This window comes from Scyliorhinus torazame, chromosome 10 (genome assembly GCF_047496885.1).
Source record: "Scyliorhinus torazame isolate Kashiwa2021f chromosome 10, sScyTor2.1, whole genome shotgun sequence".
NCBI classification, from domain to species: domain Eukaryota; kingdom Metazoa; phylum Chordata; class Chondrichthyes; order Carcharhiniformes; family Scyliorhinidae; genus Scyliorhinus; species Scyliorhinus torazame.
Genome location: NC_092716.1, coordinates 189,051,301 through 189,066,963, shown reverse-complemented (window position 1 = coordinate 189,066,963; position 15,663 = coordinate 189,051,301). Strand labels below are relative to the sequence as shown.

At 50.4% G+C, this 15,663-nt stretch overlaps 1 protein-coding gene across 1 annotated transcript in view; it reads right to left on the bottom strand.

The window, feature by feature from the left end:
* Positions 1-2,441: 2,441 nt before the first annotated feature.
* ctr9 (CTR9 homolog, Paf1/RNA polymerase II complex component) overlaps positions 2,442-15,663 on the bottom strand; it is a 97,656-nt gene continuing 84,434 nt past the window's right edge. The window contains exon 25 of the mRNA XM_072466162.1: positions 2,442-3,293. Within this exon, the coding sequence (XP_072322263.1) occupies positions 2,885-3,293 (409 nt within the window). The 3' untranslated portion in view covers positions 2,442-2,884. The remainder of the gene's footprint in view (positions 3,294-15,663) is intronic.

Genomic DNA, 15,663 nt, shown 5'->3' with positions numbered 1-15,663 from the left:
GTCAAAGGGTCAGTACCGAGGGAATGAAGCATTATTGGTGGGTCAGTACTGAGGGAATGCAGCATTGTTGGAGGGTCAGTATTGAGGAATTGCCGCATTATTGGAGGGTGAGTACTGAGAAATGCAGCATTGTTGGAGGGTCAGTACTGAGGGAGTGAAGTATTGTTGGGCAGGTCAGTACTGAGGGAGTGATGCATTGTTAGAGGGTCGGTACTGAGGGAGTGAAGTATTGTTGGGCAGGTCAGTACTGAGGGAGTGATGCATTGTTAGAGGGTCGGTACTGAGGGAATGCAGCATTGTTGGAGGGTCAGTATTGAGGGATTGCTGCATTATTGGAGGGTCAGTACTGAGGGAACACAGCATTGTTGGACAGTCAGTACTGAGGGAGTGAAGTATTGTTGGGCAGGTCAGTACTGAGGGAACACAGCATTGTTGGACAGTCAGTACTGAGGGAGTGAAGTATTGTTGGCAGGTCAGTACTGAGGGAACACAGCATTGTTGGACAGTCAGTACTGAGGGAGTGAAGTATTGTTGGCAGGTCAGTACTGAGGGAATGCAGCATTGTTGGAGGATCAGTACTGAGGTAAAGTATTGTTGGCAGGTCAGTACTGAGGGAATGCAGCATTGTTGTAGGGTCAGTACTGTGAGAAAACTGAATTGTTGGAGGGTCAGTACTGGGGGAGTAAAGCATTATTGCAGGGTCAGTATGGAGGGAATGCAGCATTGTTGTAGTGTCAGTACTGAGGGAGCACAGCATTGTTGGAGGGTCACTACTGAGGGAACGCAGCATTGTAGGAGGGCCAGTACTGGGGCAATGCAGCATTGTTGGAGGGTCAAAGTTCAATCATGCCATCTTGTGGAAATTGGTCACAATGAGTTTCATAATCAGACTGAGGTAGGCAGTGAAGAGAGTTGGCGTAATCACGCATCCTTGGTTCACGCCCACCCGGTTACGAAAGGGCTCGGTCATGCAGGAGTCGCAGGATAGCAACACATTTTGCCGAATACCAAAGTCTCTGGAGGACTTTTCAAAGGGTTTCGTGTTTGATGATGAAAACTAAACTTGTACTTCCGTAAGAAAAGACGATTTAGCAGTTGAGGTGATTAAGATAAGAAATAAGAGGAGGCCATAGAGCCCGTCATGCTTGCTCCGTCATTCAATACTGTACGGTCATGGCTGATCATCAGCCCTAACTCCACCTGCCGATTCCCCAAATTCCTTGATAAAAGCAAATTACTGCAGTTGCTGGAATCTGAAACCAAAAGAGAAAATGCTGGAAAATCTCAACAGGTCTGGCAGCATCTGTAGGGAGAGAAAAGAGCTAACATTGAGTCCAGATGACCCTTTGTCAAAAACCCACATTCCTCGATTCCTTTGGTGCACAAAATCTTGAATATATTCGATGACTGAGCACCCACAGCTGTCTTGGATAGCGAATTCAGCTACATGAAGAAACCGTTGCTCATTTCAGAGCTAAACAGCTAGTCCCTTACCATGAGGTTGTGACCCATGTTCTAGACTCTACAAATGATTAAACAGATTTGATGGGGAAACTACTCCCTCTAGTGGGGGAGTCCAAAAAGGCCACAAATCAAGGTTGTTACAAAGAGTAGTCAAAATCGGACACTCTCTCCCCCCAAAGGCTTTTGGGGCTGGAAGTCAATTGAATGCATCACAACTCAAGATGTTAGTTAGGCAAGGGTGTTAAGGGCAAGAGTACCAGTGCAGATAAATGGAGTTAAGAAAGATACTGATTAGACATGAATTGCAGAGCGGGCGGGAGGCACTGAATGGCTTAATCTTGTCCTTAAAAATCTTCCTAACCTGTAAAACGTTCAATTTTGTCTTTTGGTGGGTCATTCTTTCTCCTTTTGCTGTGGTATTGTCACTGGACTAGAAATCCAGAGACCCAGAGTACTGCTCTGGGGTCCAGGTTCAAACTCTGCCACTGCAAATGGTAAAAATTGAATTCAATAAAAATCTGGAATTAAACATCTAGTGATGACCATGAACCCACTGTAACCCATCTAGTTCTTTAATGTCCTTTTGGGAAGGAAATCTGCCATCCTTACCTGGTCTGGCCAAATGTGACTCCAGACCCACAGCAATGTGGTTGACTCTTAACCGCCCCTCAAGGGCAATTAGGGATGGGCAATAAATGATGGCACAGCCGGCGACTCCCACATCCCATAAATATTAATTTTAAAAAATCTTGAGTCAGTTGGCTGCGCAGGAGCCACATATGCCAAGTCTTGTAATGCTCCTCACCCATTCCGCCCAAGTGTACACTATCCAGTTGGTTAACAATTTATTGCCCCTAAAACTGCCAGCTTGATGGGGGGTGGATTTGGGAGGGGTACATTAATTCAGCAACAGATTTGAATCTGTCACCCGTGTCTCATTCCATACACACAAGCAAACCAATTATTCAAGAGAAAACTTTCATTTTAAATGAAACATTTATTTAACAAATATTGTAAGCATCTCTTGGTTTACAAGGGTTTCCAGGAAAAAAAAATCATAGGTCACACAGTGTCTATAGTGCCTGTCTCCTAAAATATTGGCTCTTTTCTGATCAACGTGAACCAGGGTCTAGCCTGCATCAGTTTGACTGACTCTCCTGAAGCGTTTTTATCACTTTAACAGCACCCGACTGCCATCAAACCTTGGACTATTTCTGATACGAAACATAGAGTCAAAAATAAATTCACAAGTAGATATCACAATCCTCTGTCAAAATATGAAAAGCCAGGTTTCACAGTTTTCAATAAAATAAATGACTCTTGTCTAAACTTCAGCATTGGCTTAGTTCTCAGATCGACCAAACGGAGTCAGCATTTAAGGGCCAACTGAGAGTGAAGGGAACGTCGGAGCGAATGTGAATCAGTCGCTGTCATCATCCGATTGTGTTGGAGACACGGATCCTTGACGAGCACCTCCGTGACTGGATTCTTGGTCTGATTCACCTGCTGAACCCTGGCCTGAACCACCTCCATCAGAAGACCTCTGTTCCGAATTGTTCGTGGCCCGCGAGACAGGGCGAGACTCATCCTCTGACGATGAGCTGGCAGACCTACTCCTACCTGAGCGATCAGATTGTGGCCGCCCGTTGGCTGACTGCTCGCTGTCGGAGCCAGCAACCGAACGCGCAGCCCCCGACCTCGGACTGCTGCCCGCCTCGCTCTCAGATTTGTCCTGGTTCCGTCCATCTTCTGACTCACTCTCGGACACGATTCGCTTCCTGGGCTTGTCAGCCGATTCATCCTCATCAGAACCAGTGTCCCGTGCGTTTCTGGAAAGAATGAAGTTGCGGTCAGGCTGCGGTCATGCAATGGTTATCGTGCGGCTACACTGCGGCCACGTTGCGGTTACACTGCGGCTGTGCTAGTTACACCCTGCCCTGCGGTTCCACAATGGGCCATGTTACTGTTATGCTCAGATCCCTGACTGGCCTCTCAACATGTACTGTGCCCCAAACTCCCTTGGTTCATAGGAACATATGAAATAGGAGCTGTAATGCCCCTCAAGCCTGTTCTGTCATTTAATAACTGATTTCCTGCCTCAACTCCACTTTCTTGCCCCATCCCCATATCCCTCAAGTCCCAAAGATTCTATTGACCAGTGTTGAATATACTGAAAGGCAGAGTATCCAAAAGGAGAGGTGCATTCCGAAGAGTCACTGCCCGCTCAGTGAAGAAATATCTCCTCATCTCAGTCCTAAATGGCTGCCCACATATCCTGATCGTGCTAAACTCTATAGCCAGGCGAAACAGTCTCTCAGCATGTTCTCTGCAAAGCCTCCTAACAATTTAATAAGTTTCAATGAGATGATTCCTCCGTACCCCAGGGATATAGGCCCATTGTATTCAATGTCTCCTTATATGAGTCCTCTCACCCCAGGAATCGTCTAGCAAACCTATATTGCAATTCCTCTGGCCAAGTATACCCTTCCTTGAGAAATAAAACAAAAACTGTATACAGACTCAATGCATGGTCTCTACAAAGCCCTGCGCAATTTCAGCAAGACTTCCTTAATCGTATACTGCAACCTCCTTAATCATTTCATAGATTATCATAGAATTTACAGTGCAGAAGGAGGCCATTCGGCCCGTCGAGTCTGCACCGGCTCTTGGAAAGAGCACCCTACCCAAGGTCAACACCTCCACCCTATCCCCATAACCCAGTAACCCCACACAACACTAAGGGCAATTTTGGACACTCAAGGGCAATTTATCATGGCCAATCCACCTAACCTGCACATTTTTGGACTGTGGGAGGAAACCGGAGCACCTGGAGGAAACCCACGCACACACGGGGAGGATGTGCAGACTCCGCACAGACAGTGACCCAAGCCAGAATCGAACCTGGGACCCTGGAGCTGTGAAGCAATTGTGCTATCCACAATGCTACCGTGTTTGACCAGTAATCGTTTGCCTTCCTAATTGGCCTCGGTACCTATGTCAATTTTCTTTTTTAAAATAAATTTAGAGTACCCAATTCATTTTTTCCAATTAAGGGGCAATTTAGCATCTTTTGGGTTGTGGGGGCGAAACCCAAGCAAACGCGGGGAGAATGTGCAAACTCCACACAGACAGTGACCCAGAGCCGGGATTGAACCTGGGACCTCAGCTAACCACTGCACCACGTGCCACCCCCCCCCCCCCCCCCCCCCCCCCCCCATGTCAATTTCCTGTGATTTGTGTACAAGGATCTCCAAGTTCCTCTTAATCCCAAAATTTACTAGCCTCACAGCGACGGGGACTCGGGTTCAAATCCAGCCTTGGGTGACTGTGTGTGTGGAATTTGCACATTCTTTCCGTGTCTGCTTAGGTTTCCTCCTACAATCCAAAGATGTGCAGGTTAGGTGGATTGGCTACGTCAAATTGCACCTAGGTGGGGATGCGGGGATAGGTTGGGTGATTGGGCCTAGGTAGATTGCTCTTTCAGAGAGTTGGTACAGACTAGATGGGCCGAATGGCCTCCTTCGGCACTGTAGGGATTCTATGATTCTGCTTTTCCAATATTTTTACAAGCTGGATAACTTCACACTTCCCTACATTATACTTCACCTGCTAACTCTTCACCAATTACTGACCTGGTCTATGTATCTTTGTCAGCTGTTCGGGCCCTGCTCACATCTTACTTTCCCATTTAGCTTTGTTTAATTCGAAAGGGCAGAATACAAGTTTTACTGGTGTACACCGACCGGGGAGTACCCATTTCTGGCCTTTTCTGCCTCATTCCCTGTCGATTCCAACATCTGGTGCTAAGTTCCTGTGTGGGAATGCACAACAGCTGGTATATGTCGCTCACCTGGAGTAACCCCGCTTGGTGAGTTTTGAATTGAAGCAATTGGGAATATGCTGCACAGGACCCTAACAGGCTGTGCACAAGCAATGGCCGTTCCAAGATGTGAGCACACGTGGAAGCCGCACAGCAATAAGACATCCAAGGAAACATTGTTTAGAACCCAAGTTAGTCGTCGGCTAGAATCATTTAATCTTACAGCACAAAAAGAGGCATTCGGCCCATCAGTTCCTGCTGGCTCTTTGGAACAGCGATCTAATTAGTTTCACACACCCCCTGCTCTTTCTCCCATAGCTCTGGAAATGAAGAATTGGAGTGAAAGCACCAAAAATACAGACATCCTCCGGTAGAAAGATTTAAAAGTACGACGGAACGCGTAAAATACTCCGTAGGGAGCTGGCCTACTTCATGGGATTGGCAGGGATGCTGATACTGGATTGCTGAAGCTACTACCCTATATCTCAAATACAACATTCACCAAAAGCAAACATTCAAAAATAAACCTGTAAACTCAGGTCTGAATTGTTAAACTGCTCCCATTCTCCGAACAATGTTTTCCCCTGCTTTTCTTGCTAATTTTCTCCACTCCTAATTGGTGTGTGGTCTCTTCTGGCACCTTGGCTGTGTGGACATCGGAGAACATAGCATTCACAGCAGAAACAGACGATAAGGTCCAACAAGATGGACTGCAGCAATTCACCAAGGCTCACCACCGTCTCAAGGGCAATTAGGGCTGGGCAATTTTATCTTATGAGCAATGCCCAGAGCCCATGAATGAATAAAAGTGTTTATGATCCATACAAGTCTCCTCCTATCATACAACATTTCATCCTATCAGCATTTCATTCTATTTTTTCTCCCCCTCATGTGTTTATCTAGTCTCCCACGAAGTGCACCTGTGCTATTCTCAACTACTTGCTGTGGTGGCGAGTTCCACATTCTCACCGTCAAACCCGACCTTGTTTCCTCCAGCAGGGCTTTCCTCTTACCCAGGAGCATAGAGATGCCCCAGCAGCAGGGAGCAGAAATCAAACCAAGATTTTCCTGCCCAGTGTGGTTTAGCTGCTCATTGGGCAAACACACTGACTCACTGAGGGCAGACATAACAACATCACATTATGTAAAACTGAGAGGTTATGAGGAATCTCTCAATACATTTTCAAAATCTGCAGCTTGCTAAATGTGAAACCAACTTTCACCGCCCTTTTCCATTGACTGTAATTGATCAGTTCTGACATTAAACATAAAGAAACAGTGCTAACACACACCATACAGACACACGCACGCATATACAGACACACAGAGGCAGACTTCCAATGAAACACACAGCAATGCAGTGCGGGGGCCCGGCCAATGGCTGGGTGGGGGGGCATTCTGAGACGTGACGGTGGTGTGGACAGATTGGTGGGCTCCCCTTTAGGGCGGGAAACAGTTGGCCAGACGCTGCGAGGTAGTGGAGGCTTAGAGCTGTTCAGATGGATCTCCTGAATTGGTTGAGGTTTCTGAACTTTCATTGAGTGAAGCAGCGGCCAGGTATCTGACATTCGGCTCGGTGAGCAGCCCGAGACAAAAGTGAGGTCACTGACCTAACTCTGGGGTGCGAGCCTGCAAAGCTTTCAGTGAGGCGAGGATGGAGCACTGGTCAACGGCCATCGAGGGGAGCAGTAGGGCGACTCAACCTCCAGGACAGGCAGGCAACTAACCAAAGAACAGAGTCCAGGCCAGGTAAAGCCAGCACCCAGCAGCAGCCAGGGCGCACACATGGTCATCGAGGCTCGAAGTCCAGCCACCCCATCGAAAGCTGAGAGGTGAGCAGTCAGGAGGTGTGACGGGCAGGCAAAAGCGGCATTGTGGTTTCCGGGGAGCAGTGGCCAGCGGGCAGCTCGACCAGAGCCAGAGGCCAGGTCTAAGAGTGAGAGTGCTGGGCGGCAACCAATTGTGCTTTGCAAAATCGACTTGGAAATCAGTTTTCTTAATTCAACACAAGGTCCAGTTGCTACTGTCCGCAAAGCAACAGTGCCACCCATGCTGTGATCCAATTCCATGAATTCTCTTATTTGGGATTCTACAGGGAAAGATCTAATGGGGAATTCTACTGTGACACTTCGTTAAAGACCTTCCAGTTTTATGTCAAGGTGTAATGATTTTTCTGAGTCGTCGATCTGCAGTTCCATCTGCTGGGGGTTAACTACCCCCTTTAGAGGGGGTAACTCAGCAGCTGGAGGACCCACCTTTGAAACCGGTCAGGAAATGCCAGTCCTGACGTTTATTTTTGGCCATTCGTATTTTCTTTTCTTAATATAAATTTAGAGTACCCAATTATTTTTTTCCAATTAAGGAGCAATTTAGCACATACATGGGGCGAATGTGCAAACTCCACATGGACAGTGATCCGAGGCTGGGGTTGAACCCGGGTCCTCGGCGACGGGAGCCTGCAGTGCTAACCACTGCGCCACCCACACCATTCATATTGTATTGCTTTGAATTCACACTGGAATTGTTGAGGCTGCCGATTTTCAAATTGGCTGTTTCTTGCAGTTCAATGGGGAATTTAATTTTCCGGCTTTCGTCCAGAGAGTCCACTGTTTGAAAAGCGAACGGAATTTTCACTTTTTGGGGCTTGTCCAACAATTCTGCCATTTGGGACTCAAAGCCAGATTCTACTACCAGGCAATCAACAGGAAATTCCAATATTGTTTCCGTCCCTGTTTCTTCCCCAACAAACAACCCATTCTCTTGGGAGTGGGCATGCAATTCCATTTGGCATTCCTCAAGTGTGCAGTTGGAAGGAGATTCCCATGGTTTTGTTTCTGTTGGGTGCTCCATTACTTCAGAACCCACCAAATGACGTTCAATTGGTGTGGACCCAGCTTGAGAGTCAATAATAGGCGGCTCAGTCCATTCGGACAGTTCAACTGGAATATTTGTTTCACAAGATTTGAATTCTTAGGAATAATCTGCGTTTGAATGCTTCTGCTGTGCTTATTACAGAGGCCAATTCTTTTTCTGCAGCTCTGTTGAGTTCTGGACAAGTATGGTTTGCTTGTTTTTGCTGGGCTGTCTCTTGAAACCTGTACTTGGCACACCTTTACAAAGCCGCAGAACTATTAACATCTTCACTTGTTTTTGCATGTTGAATTTACTGCCTTTTGGATGGATGGATCCCCCAGCACTCTCAATACTGGCCTTCAGAAAGTCTCTTCCCCTCTGAACAAAGAACGGAATCCTGCCAGACTTTAGACTCGGACTGGACACCACACTTCATTCGAGTATTTGCTCCTACACTGGACTTTTTTCCCAGCTCATTCTGCCCTGCAGTCATATTATCGGCTGATTTCTCCACCCTGTTGCTCATCTGCCAGTTCATGTTTGCTCACCTCAAGACCAATATTTCCCATCTCTACCGTCATGCTGACAATAGATAGGCTTGGATTTCAATTCATCAATTACAGTACAAGCTTGTTGCTGTCTTAAGTTAAAGAGCACGACTTCCGGTGGCAGCCATGATGAGAGTGGTCGCTCCTGCTTGAAGGTGTAGAAAATAGCTCTTTTTACCCGAAATTGGGTCAACTTTGACGGAAAAGTGTAACTAAAGGTCGGAGGAGAAGTTCTGTTGGTCACCGGGGTGGGGGAGTTATTGGATAAGGCCCCTGAAGTGGACTGAGCGCACAGGTCTCTGTGGCAGAAGCCTAAAGCGGGGTAGCCACCTCGGGCGGTGATCGCGAGGCTCCACAAGTTCATGGAGAAGGAGAAGATTCTGCCTTGGACCAGTGAGAAGCGCAACTGTCAATGGGATTCCCGGATCTAGAGGCGGGAGTCTGATAATAGGGGGGGGGGGGGGGGGGACTTCAATACAGTACTGGACCCGGCACTGGATCGATCTAGGTCGAGGTCGGGCAAGAGGCCAGCTGCGGCCAAGGTTCTGAGGGGGTTTATGGATCAGATGGGGGAAGTGGATCCGTGGAGGTTTGCCAGGCCAGTGGCTAGAGAATGCTCCTTCTTTTCCCATGTACACAAGGCCTATGCATGGATAGACTTCTTTGTGCTGAGTAGGGCGTTGATCCCAAGACTGGAAGGGACGGAGTACTCGGCCATAGCGATTTCGGACCACGCCCCGCACTGGGTGGAGCTGGAGTTGGGGAGGAGAGGGGCCAGCGCTGTGGCGCATGGATGAGGGACTGCTGGCGGATGAGGAGGTCTGTGGGCGATCCGGGGGTGCATTCAAAGGTACATAGAGGCCAATGATAATGGGGAGGTACCGGTTAGTGTGGTTTGGGAGACGCTGAAGGCGGTGGCCAGGGGAGAGCTAATCTCGATCAGGGCTCACAGGGAGAAGAGGGAGAGGATGGAGAGGGAGAGATTGGTGGGGGAGATACGGAGGGTGGATAGGAGATAACGCGGATTCCCCTGAAGAGTGGCTGCTGAAGGGGCGCCGGAGCCTCCAAACGGAGTTTGATTTGCTGACTACGGGGAAAGCCGAGGCCCAGTGGAGGAAGGTGCAGCGGACAGTGTACGAGTATGGGGAGAAGGCGAGCCGGATGCTGGCGCATCAGCTACGGAGGAGGGAGGTGGCGAGGGAAATTGGAGGAATCAGGGATAGAGGGGGGGAACACGGTGCGGAGTCCGGCCAAAATAAATGAGGTCTTCAGAGATATCTACGGGAACCTGTACAAGTCAGAACCCCCCGGGGGGTGGGGGGGGGAATGCGGCGGTTCCTGGACCAATTGAGGTTCCAGAGGGTGGAGGAGGGACAGGTTGAAGGTTTGGGGGCCCCAATCGGGATGGAGGAGCTGGTTAAGGGGTTGGGGAGTGTGCAGGTGGGCAAGGCCCCGGGGCCGGATGGGTTCCCGGTTGAATTCTATAGGACATTTGTGGGACTGTTAGGTCCGTTGTTGGTGAGAACCTTCAACGAGGCGAAGGAGGAAGGGATTCTTCCCCCGACGATGTCTCTGTCGTTGATCTCGCTTATCCTCAAGTGGGACAAGGGCCCGCTGCGGTGTGGCTCGTATAGACCGATTTCGCTCCTTAATGTGGATGCCAAATTGTTGGTGAAGGTCCTGGCCACTAGGATTGAGAATTGTGTCCCAGGAGTGATACAGGAGGATCAGACGGGGTTTGTGAAGGGCAGGCAGTTGAATGCAAACGTGCGGAGGCTCCTGAATGTGATCATGATGCCCTCGGAGGGGGGGGGGGGGAGAGGGTGCCCTGCTGTTTGCCCTGGCAATTGAGCTGCTGGCTATGGCACTAAGGGAGTCTAGAAACTGATTGGTCCGGGGAGGCGAGGAGCATCGGGTCTCGTTATATGCATATGACCTGCTTTTGTATATTGCCGATCCAGTGGAGGGGATGGCAGAGGTCATGCAGACCCTTAGGGAGTTTGGAGACTTCTCAGGATACAAGCTCAATGTTGGGAAGAGTGAGCTCTTTGTGGTGCATGCGAGGGGTCAGGGAGGAGGCTGGAGGAGCTGCCGATCAAGAGGGTGGAGAGGTGTTTCCGGTATTTGGGCATCCAGGTGGCCAGGAGTTGGGGGGTCCTGCACAAGCTCAACTTGGCGCAGTTGGTAGACCAGATGGAGGAGGACTTTAGGAGATGGGACGTGTTGCCACTCTCCCTGGCGGGTAGGGTGCAGTCCGTTAAGATGACGGTCCTCCATAGGTTCTTGTTCGTGTTCCGGTGCCTGCCTATTCTCATCCCTAAGGCCTTTTTCAAGCGAGTGAGCAAGAGCATTATGGGGTTCGTATGGGCAAGTAAGACCCCGAGGGTTAAGAGACTGATCCTGGAGCGCAGTCCGGGGGGGGGGGGGGGGGGGGGATCGGTGTAGCTACTACTGGGCAGCTAATGTGGCAATGATTCGGAAATGGGTAATGGAGGGAGAGGGGGCGGTGTGGAAAAGACTGGAGGTGGCGTCATTTGTGGGTACTAGCCTGGGGGCACTGGTGACAGCACCATTGCCGCTACCGCCGACGCGGTACACCACGAGCCCGGTGGTGGTGGCGACACTGAGGATCTGGGGGCAGTGGAGACGGTACGGGGGGGGGGCCTCGGTTTGGTCCCCGATACGGAACAACCATAGGTTTGCACCGGGCAGGATGGATGGCGGATTTCTAAGTTGGCATCAGGCGGGAATTAAAAGGATGGGGACCTATTCATTGACGGGACTTTTGCCAGTCCGAGGGCGCTGGAGGAGAAATTTGGGTTACCCCCGGGAAATGCCTCCAGGTATATGCAGGTCAGGGCGTTTGTGAGGAGGCAGGTAGGGGAATTTCCGCTGCTGCCGGCCCGGAGGATACAGGACAGGGTGATTTCGGGTGTGTGGGTCGGAGAGGGTAAGGTCCCGGCGATTTACCAGGAGCTGCAGGTGGCGGAGGAAGCCTCGGTGGAGGAGCTGAAGGGCAAGTGGGAGGAGGAGCTGGGGGAGGAGCTGGATGAGAGCCTGTGGGCTGACACCCTGGGCAGGGTTAATTCCTACTCGTCTTGTGCCAGGCTCAGCCTGATCCAGTTTAAAGTGGTGCACAGGGCGCACATGACAGGGGCAAGGGTGTGTAAGTTTTTTGGGGTAGAGGACAGGTGTGTGAGGTGTTCGGGGAGCCCAGCAAATCACGCCCATATGTTCTGGGCGTGTCCGGCGCTTGAGGGGTTTTGGAGGGGCTTCGCAAGGGCTATGTCCAAGGTCTTGGATACTCGGGTAAAACCGAGCTGGGGGATAGCAATATTTGGGGTGTCAGACGAGCCGGGAGTGCAGGAGCCGAAAGAGGCCGGAGTTCTGGCCTTTGCCTCTTTGGTAGCCCGGAGAAGGATCTTACTAATGTGGAGGGACGCGAAGCCCCCAAGTGTGGAGGCTTGGGTCAATGACATGGCGGGGTTTCTCAGGTTGGAGAGGATTAAATTTGCCTTGAGGGGGTCCTTGCAGGGGTTCTCCAGGCAGTGACATCTGTTCCTAGACTTTCTCGCGGAACGTTAGGTGGAGGTCAATGGCAGCAGCAACCCAGGGGGGGATTTCTTGTTTTGGTTTATGTAAGGGGCGTTTGCCCCATTTTTGTTCTTAGTTTGTTAGATAGTTTAATGGTTAGAGGATTAAGTTGCTTTATGTGTTGGCGTAATGCCCTTTGTATTTCTCTTTTGTATATTTTCTCTCCTTTCTGGAGTGTTTTGTAAAAATGTATTGGAAAAATTTTGAATAAACATATTTAAAAAAACAAAACTGTCAATGGGATAGGAACAAGGTCTAAATATACCAGGATAGCAGAGCTGAGCTCGCAAAACAGTGCCAAGGCGGTGCTGTATCGATGGCAGATCAGGTTTGGGGTGCTCTACCCGGCGAAGCTTTGGGTGACCTATGGCCGGGAGTGCTATTTTGAGACCCCAGAAGCGGACAATGGCTTTATCAAGAAACATAAACTGGGGGAGAACGGAACTGAACAATTTGGGAGACTGGGGTGCTGGCACTTTGAAGTAATTGGGAATATGGGTAGAGTGGGAGTTGGAGAGGGTGGGGGGGGTCTTTTCCTCCGATGTGGAGGGGCTTTTTCTTCTTTTTACTGTTGGGTTGACAAAGGGTAGCCGGGGTGAAAGGTTTGTAAGGGGACGGCTGTCCCCACACCCCTCCTGCTGCCTGGTGCTGTGTGTTTTCATTTTCTTTGTTCTTGGGGAAGGTGACTTGTGGTCCGAGATGGGCCTTTGTTTGGGTGGGGGAGGGAGGAGGTCAGCGGGGAGCCTTCAACAGAGAGGGGAGGGTGGGGGGGGGTCAGTCGAAGGAGCCTTTGGGCAGGTGTTGCCACGCTGGCAGGTAAAGCTGGCGAATGGAAGTGAGGTGGGGGAGAAGGCGGAGAGAGGGGGGTGGGGTGATGTGGCGAGGCGAGGTTGGAGAAGAAACATGGACAGGGGCAGAGAAAGGGGCCATCTTGGATGGGCCAGGTATAGGGCGAAATTAACAGGGTAAGAGCCAAAAGGGGAGGATGGCGGGCGGTAGAAGGAAATGGAGATGGAGGCGTAAGCCCCCGGTATGGCTGATAACATGGAATGTGCGAGGGTTCAATGGACCGGTGAAATGATCTCGGGTCTTTGCGCACCTTAGGAGCTTGAAAGCGGAGGTGGTCTTTCTGCAGGAGACGCACCTCCGGGTGAAGGACCAGGTTAGGTTGGGGAGAGGATGGGTGGATCAGGTTTTCCACTCGGGGTTTGATTCAAAGTCGCGGAGAGTGGCAATTGTGTTGAGTAAGACGGGGTTTGTGAGCGCGAAGGAAGTGAGGGACCCGGGTGGGAGATATGTGATGGTGAGTGGGGTATTAGAGGGGACGCCGGTGGTGTTAGTGAATGTATATGCACCAAATTGGGATGATGTAGATAGGATACGTATGGCAAAGGAGTTGGGTGGGTTTTTGGAAAAGATGGCTATGGTGGACCCGTGGTGCTTCAAGAACCCAGGGGGAAGGGAGTATTCCTTTTTTCCGCATGTGTACAGAACGTATTCCAGAATTGACATTTTGGTGGTGAGCCGGGAGGTTTTGGTCGGGCTGGAGGGGGCAGAGTATGCAGGGATAGTAATCTCGGACCGTGCGCCCCATTGGCTGGAGATTCGGCGTCGATCGGGACGGGAGCAGAGGCCGCTGTGGAGGCGTGATTCAGGGTTGTTGGCAGATAGGGGGTTTTATGACAAAGTCTGGCTGCGATGAAAGATTATGTCGAATTGAACCAAAATGGAGAGGTGTCGGCGGCCACTTTTTGGGAAGCGCTAAAAGCGATGATCCGATGGGAGATTATCTCATTCAAGGCCCATGTGGATAGAGAAAGGAGGGAGGAATACGAATGGCTAATGAGCGAGATCGTGGAGGTAGATAGGGAGTACTCGAGAGTGCCCACCATGGAGGGATTGGCAAGGAGGAAAAAAGGGCAATTTGATAGGCTGACAACAGGGAGGGCGGTAGCACAGCTATGTAGGGCAAGAGGATGCAGGATGAATATGGGGAGAAGGCGAGTCGAATGTTAGTGCATCAGCTACGGAGGCAGGCCACGTTCCGGGAAACATTGAAGATACGGACTGGGGCAGGGGATGTGGTGTCGGAGCCGGAGAAGATAAACGAGGTGTTGGAATTATTATAAGGAGCTGTACAGGGCCGACTCGGGGGGTGAAGAGGGGGACATGGGATGGTTCTTAGATGAACTGGAGTTTCCGCTGTTGGAGAAAAAGAGGCAGGCCCTAGAGGAGCCATTAGGGCTGAGAGAGGTATTAGATAGTATAAGAGGTATGAAGGCGTTGGAGAAGGGGGACTGCTGGAGACAATGACGCAGGCAACGATCACAAAAAAGGGAAAGGGCCCGTTGGAATGTGGGTCGCACAGGCCCATATCATTATTAAATACAGACGTGAAAGTGCTGGCGGGAAGGATGGAAGGTTGTGTCTCGGGGGTGGTTGCGGAGGACCAAACAGGCTCTGTGAAGGGCAGGCAGCTTTCTAGGAATATAGGAAGGATGTTAAATGTGATCACGACCCCGTCAAGAGCTCAGGTACAGGAGGTAGTGCTGTTCATGGATGCGCAGAAGGCATTCGACCGGGTGGAGTGGCGGTACCTGTTTAAGGTCCTGGGAAGGTTTGGGGTTGGGCCAAAGTTTGTGACATGGGTACGCCTGCTTTATGTGACACCGAGGGAGAATGTGCGAACCAATGACATGGGTTCACGGAACTTTGAACTACACAAGGGAACAAGGCAGGGCTGCCCGCTGTCGCCGCTGCTGTTTGCGCTAGCTATAGAGCCTCTGGTCGGCAGAATGATGAGGCATTATGAGGGGTTGAAGGGAGCATCGAGTGTCGCTGTATGCAGACAACATACTATTTTATGTTTCGGACCCGCTGGAGAGCATGTAGAGGATCCTGTTGGGGGTCCATTTTAAGGGCAAGGGTGATTGCGGCATTACCAATGGCGCCAAGCAGATACTCGGAGAGTCCTGTGGTGTAGTCCATGGTGAAGATCTGGAACCAGCTGAGGAAGCACTTTAGGATAGAGGGGATGTCGGTGGTAACGCTGTTGCGTGAAAACCACAGCTTTGAGCCAGGGGGATAGATGGCAAGTGTAGGAAGTAGAAAAAAGTGGGGCTGGTTAAGGTGAGGGATTTGTATCTGGAAGAAGGGTTCGCCAGTATAGATGAATCGAAGGAGAGGGTAGAGCCCAAGAGGAAAACACGGAAGGTTTGGAAAGAGTACCCAGGTTACCGAGGTACACCCTGCTGGTGCAACTGTTGCTTCCGGATGTGGAAGGGGAAGGCAGGATTGGAGACATATACAGATGGCTGGGAGAACAGGGAGGTGATCGGGTGGTGAAGATTAAGGAAAGGTGGGAAGAGGAGCTGGGAGGGGAGA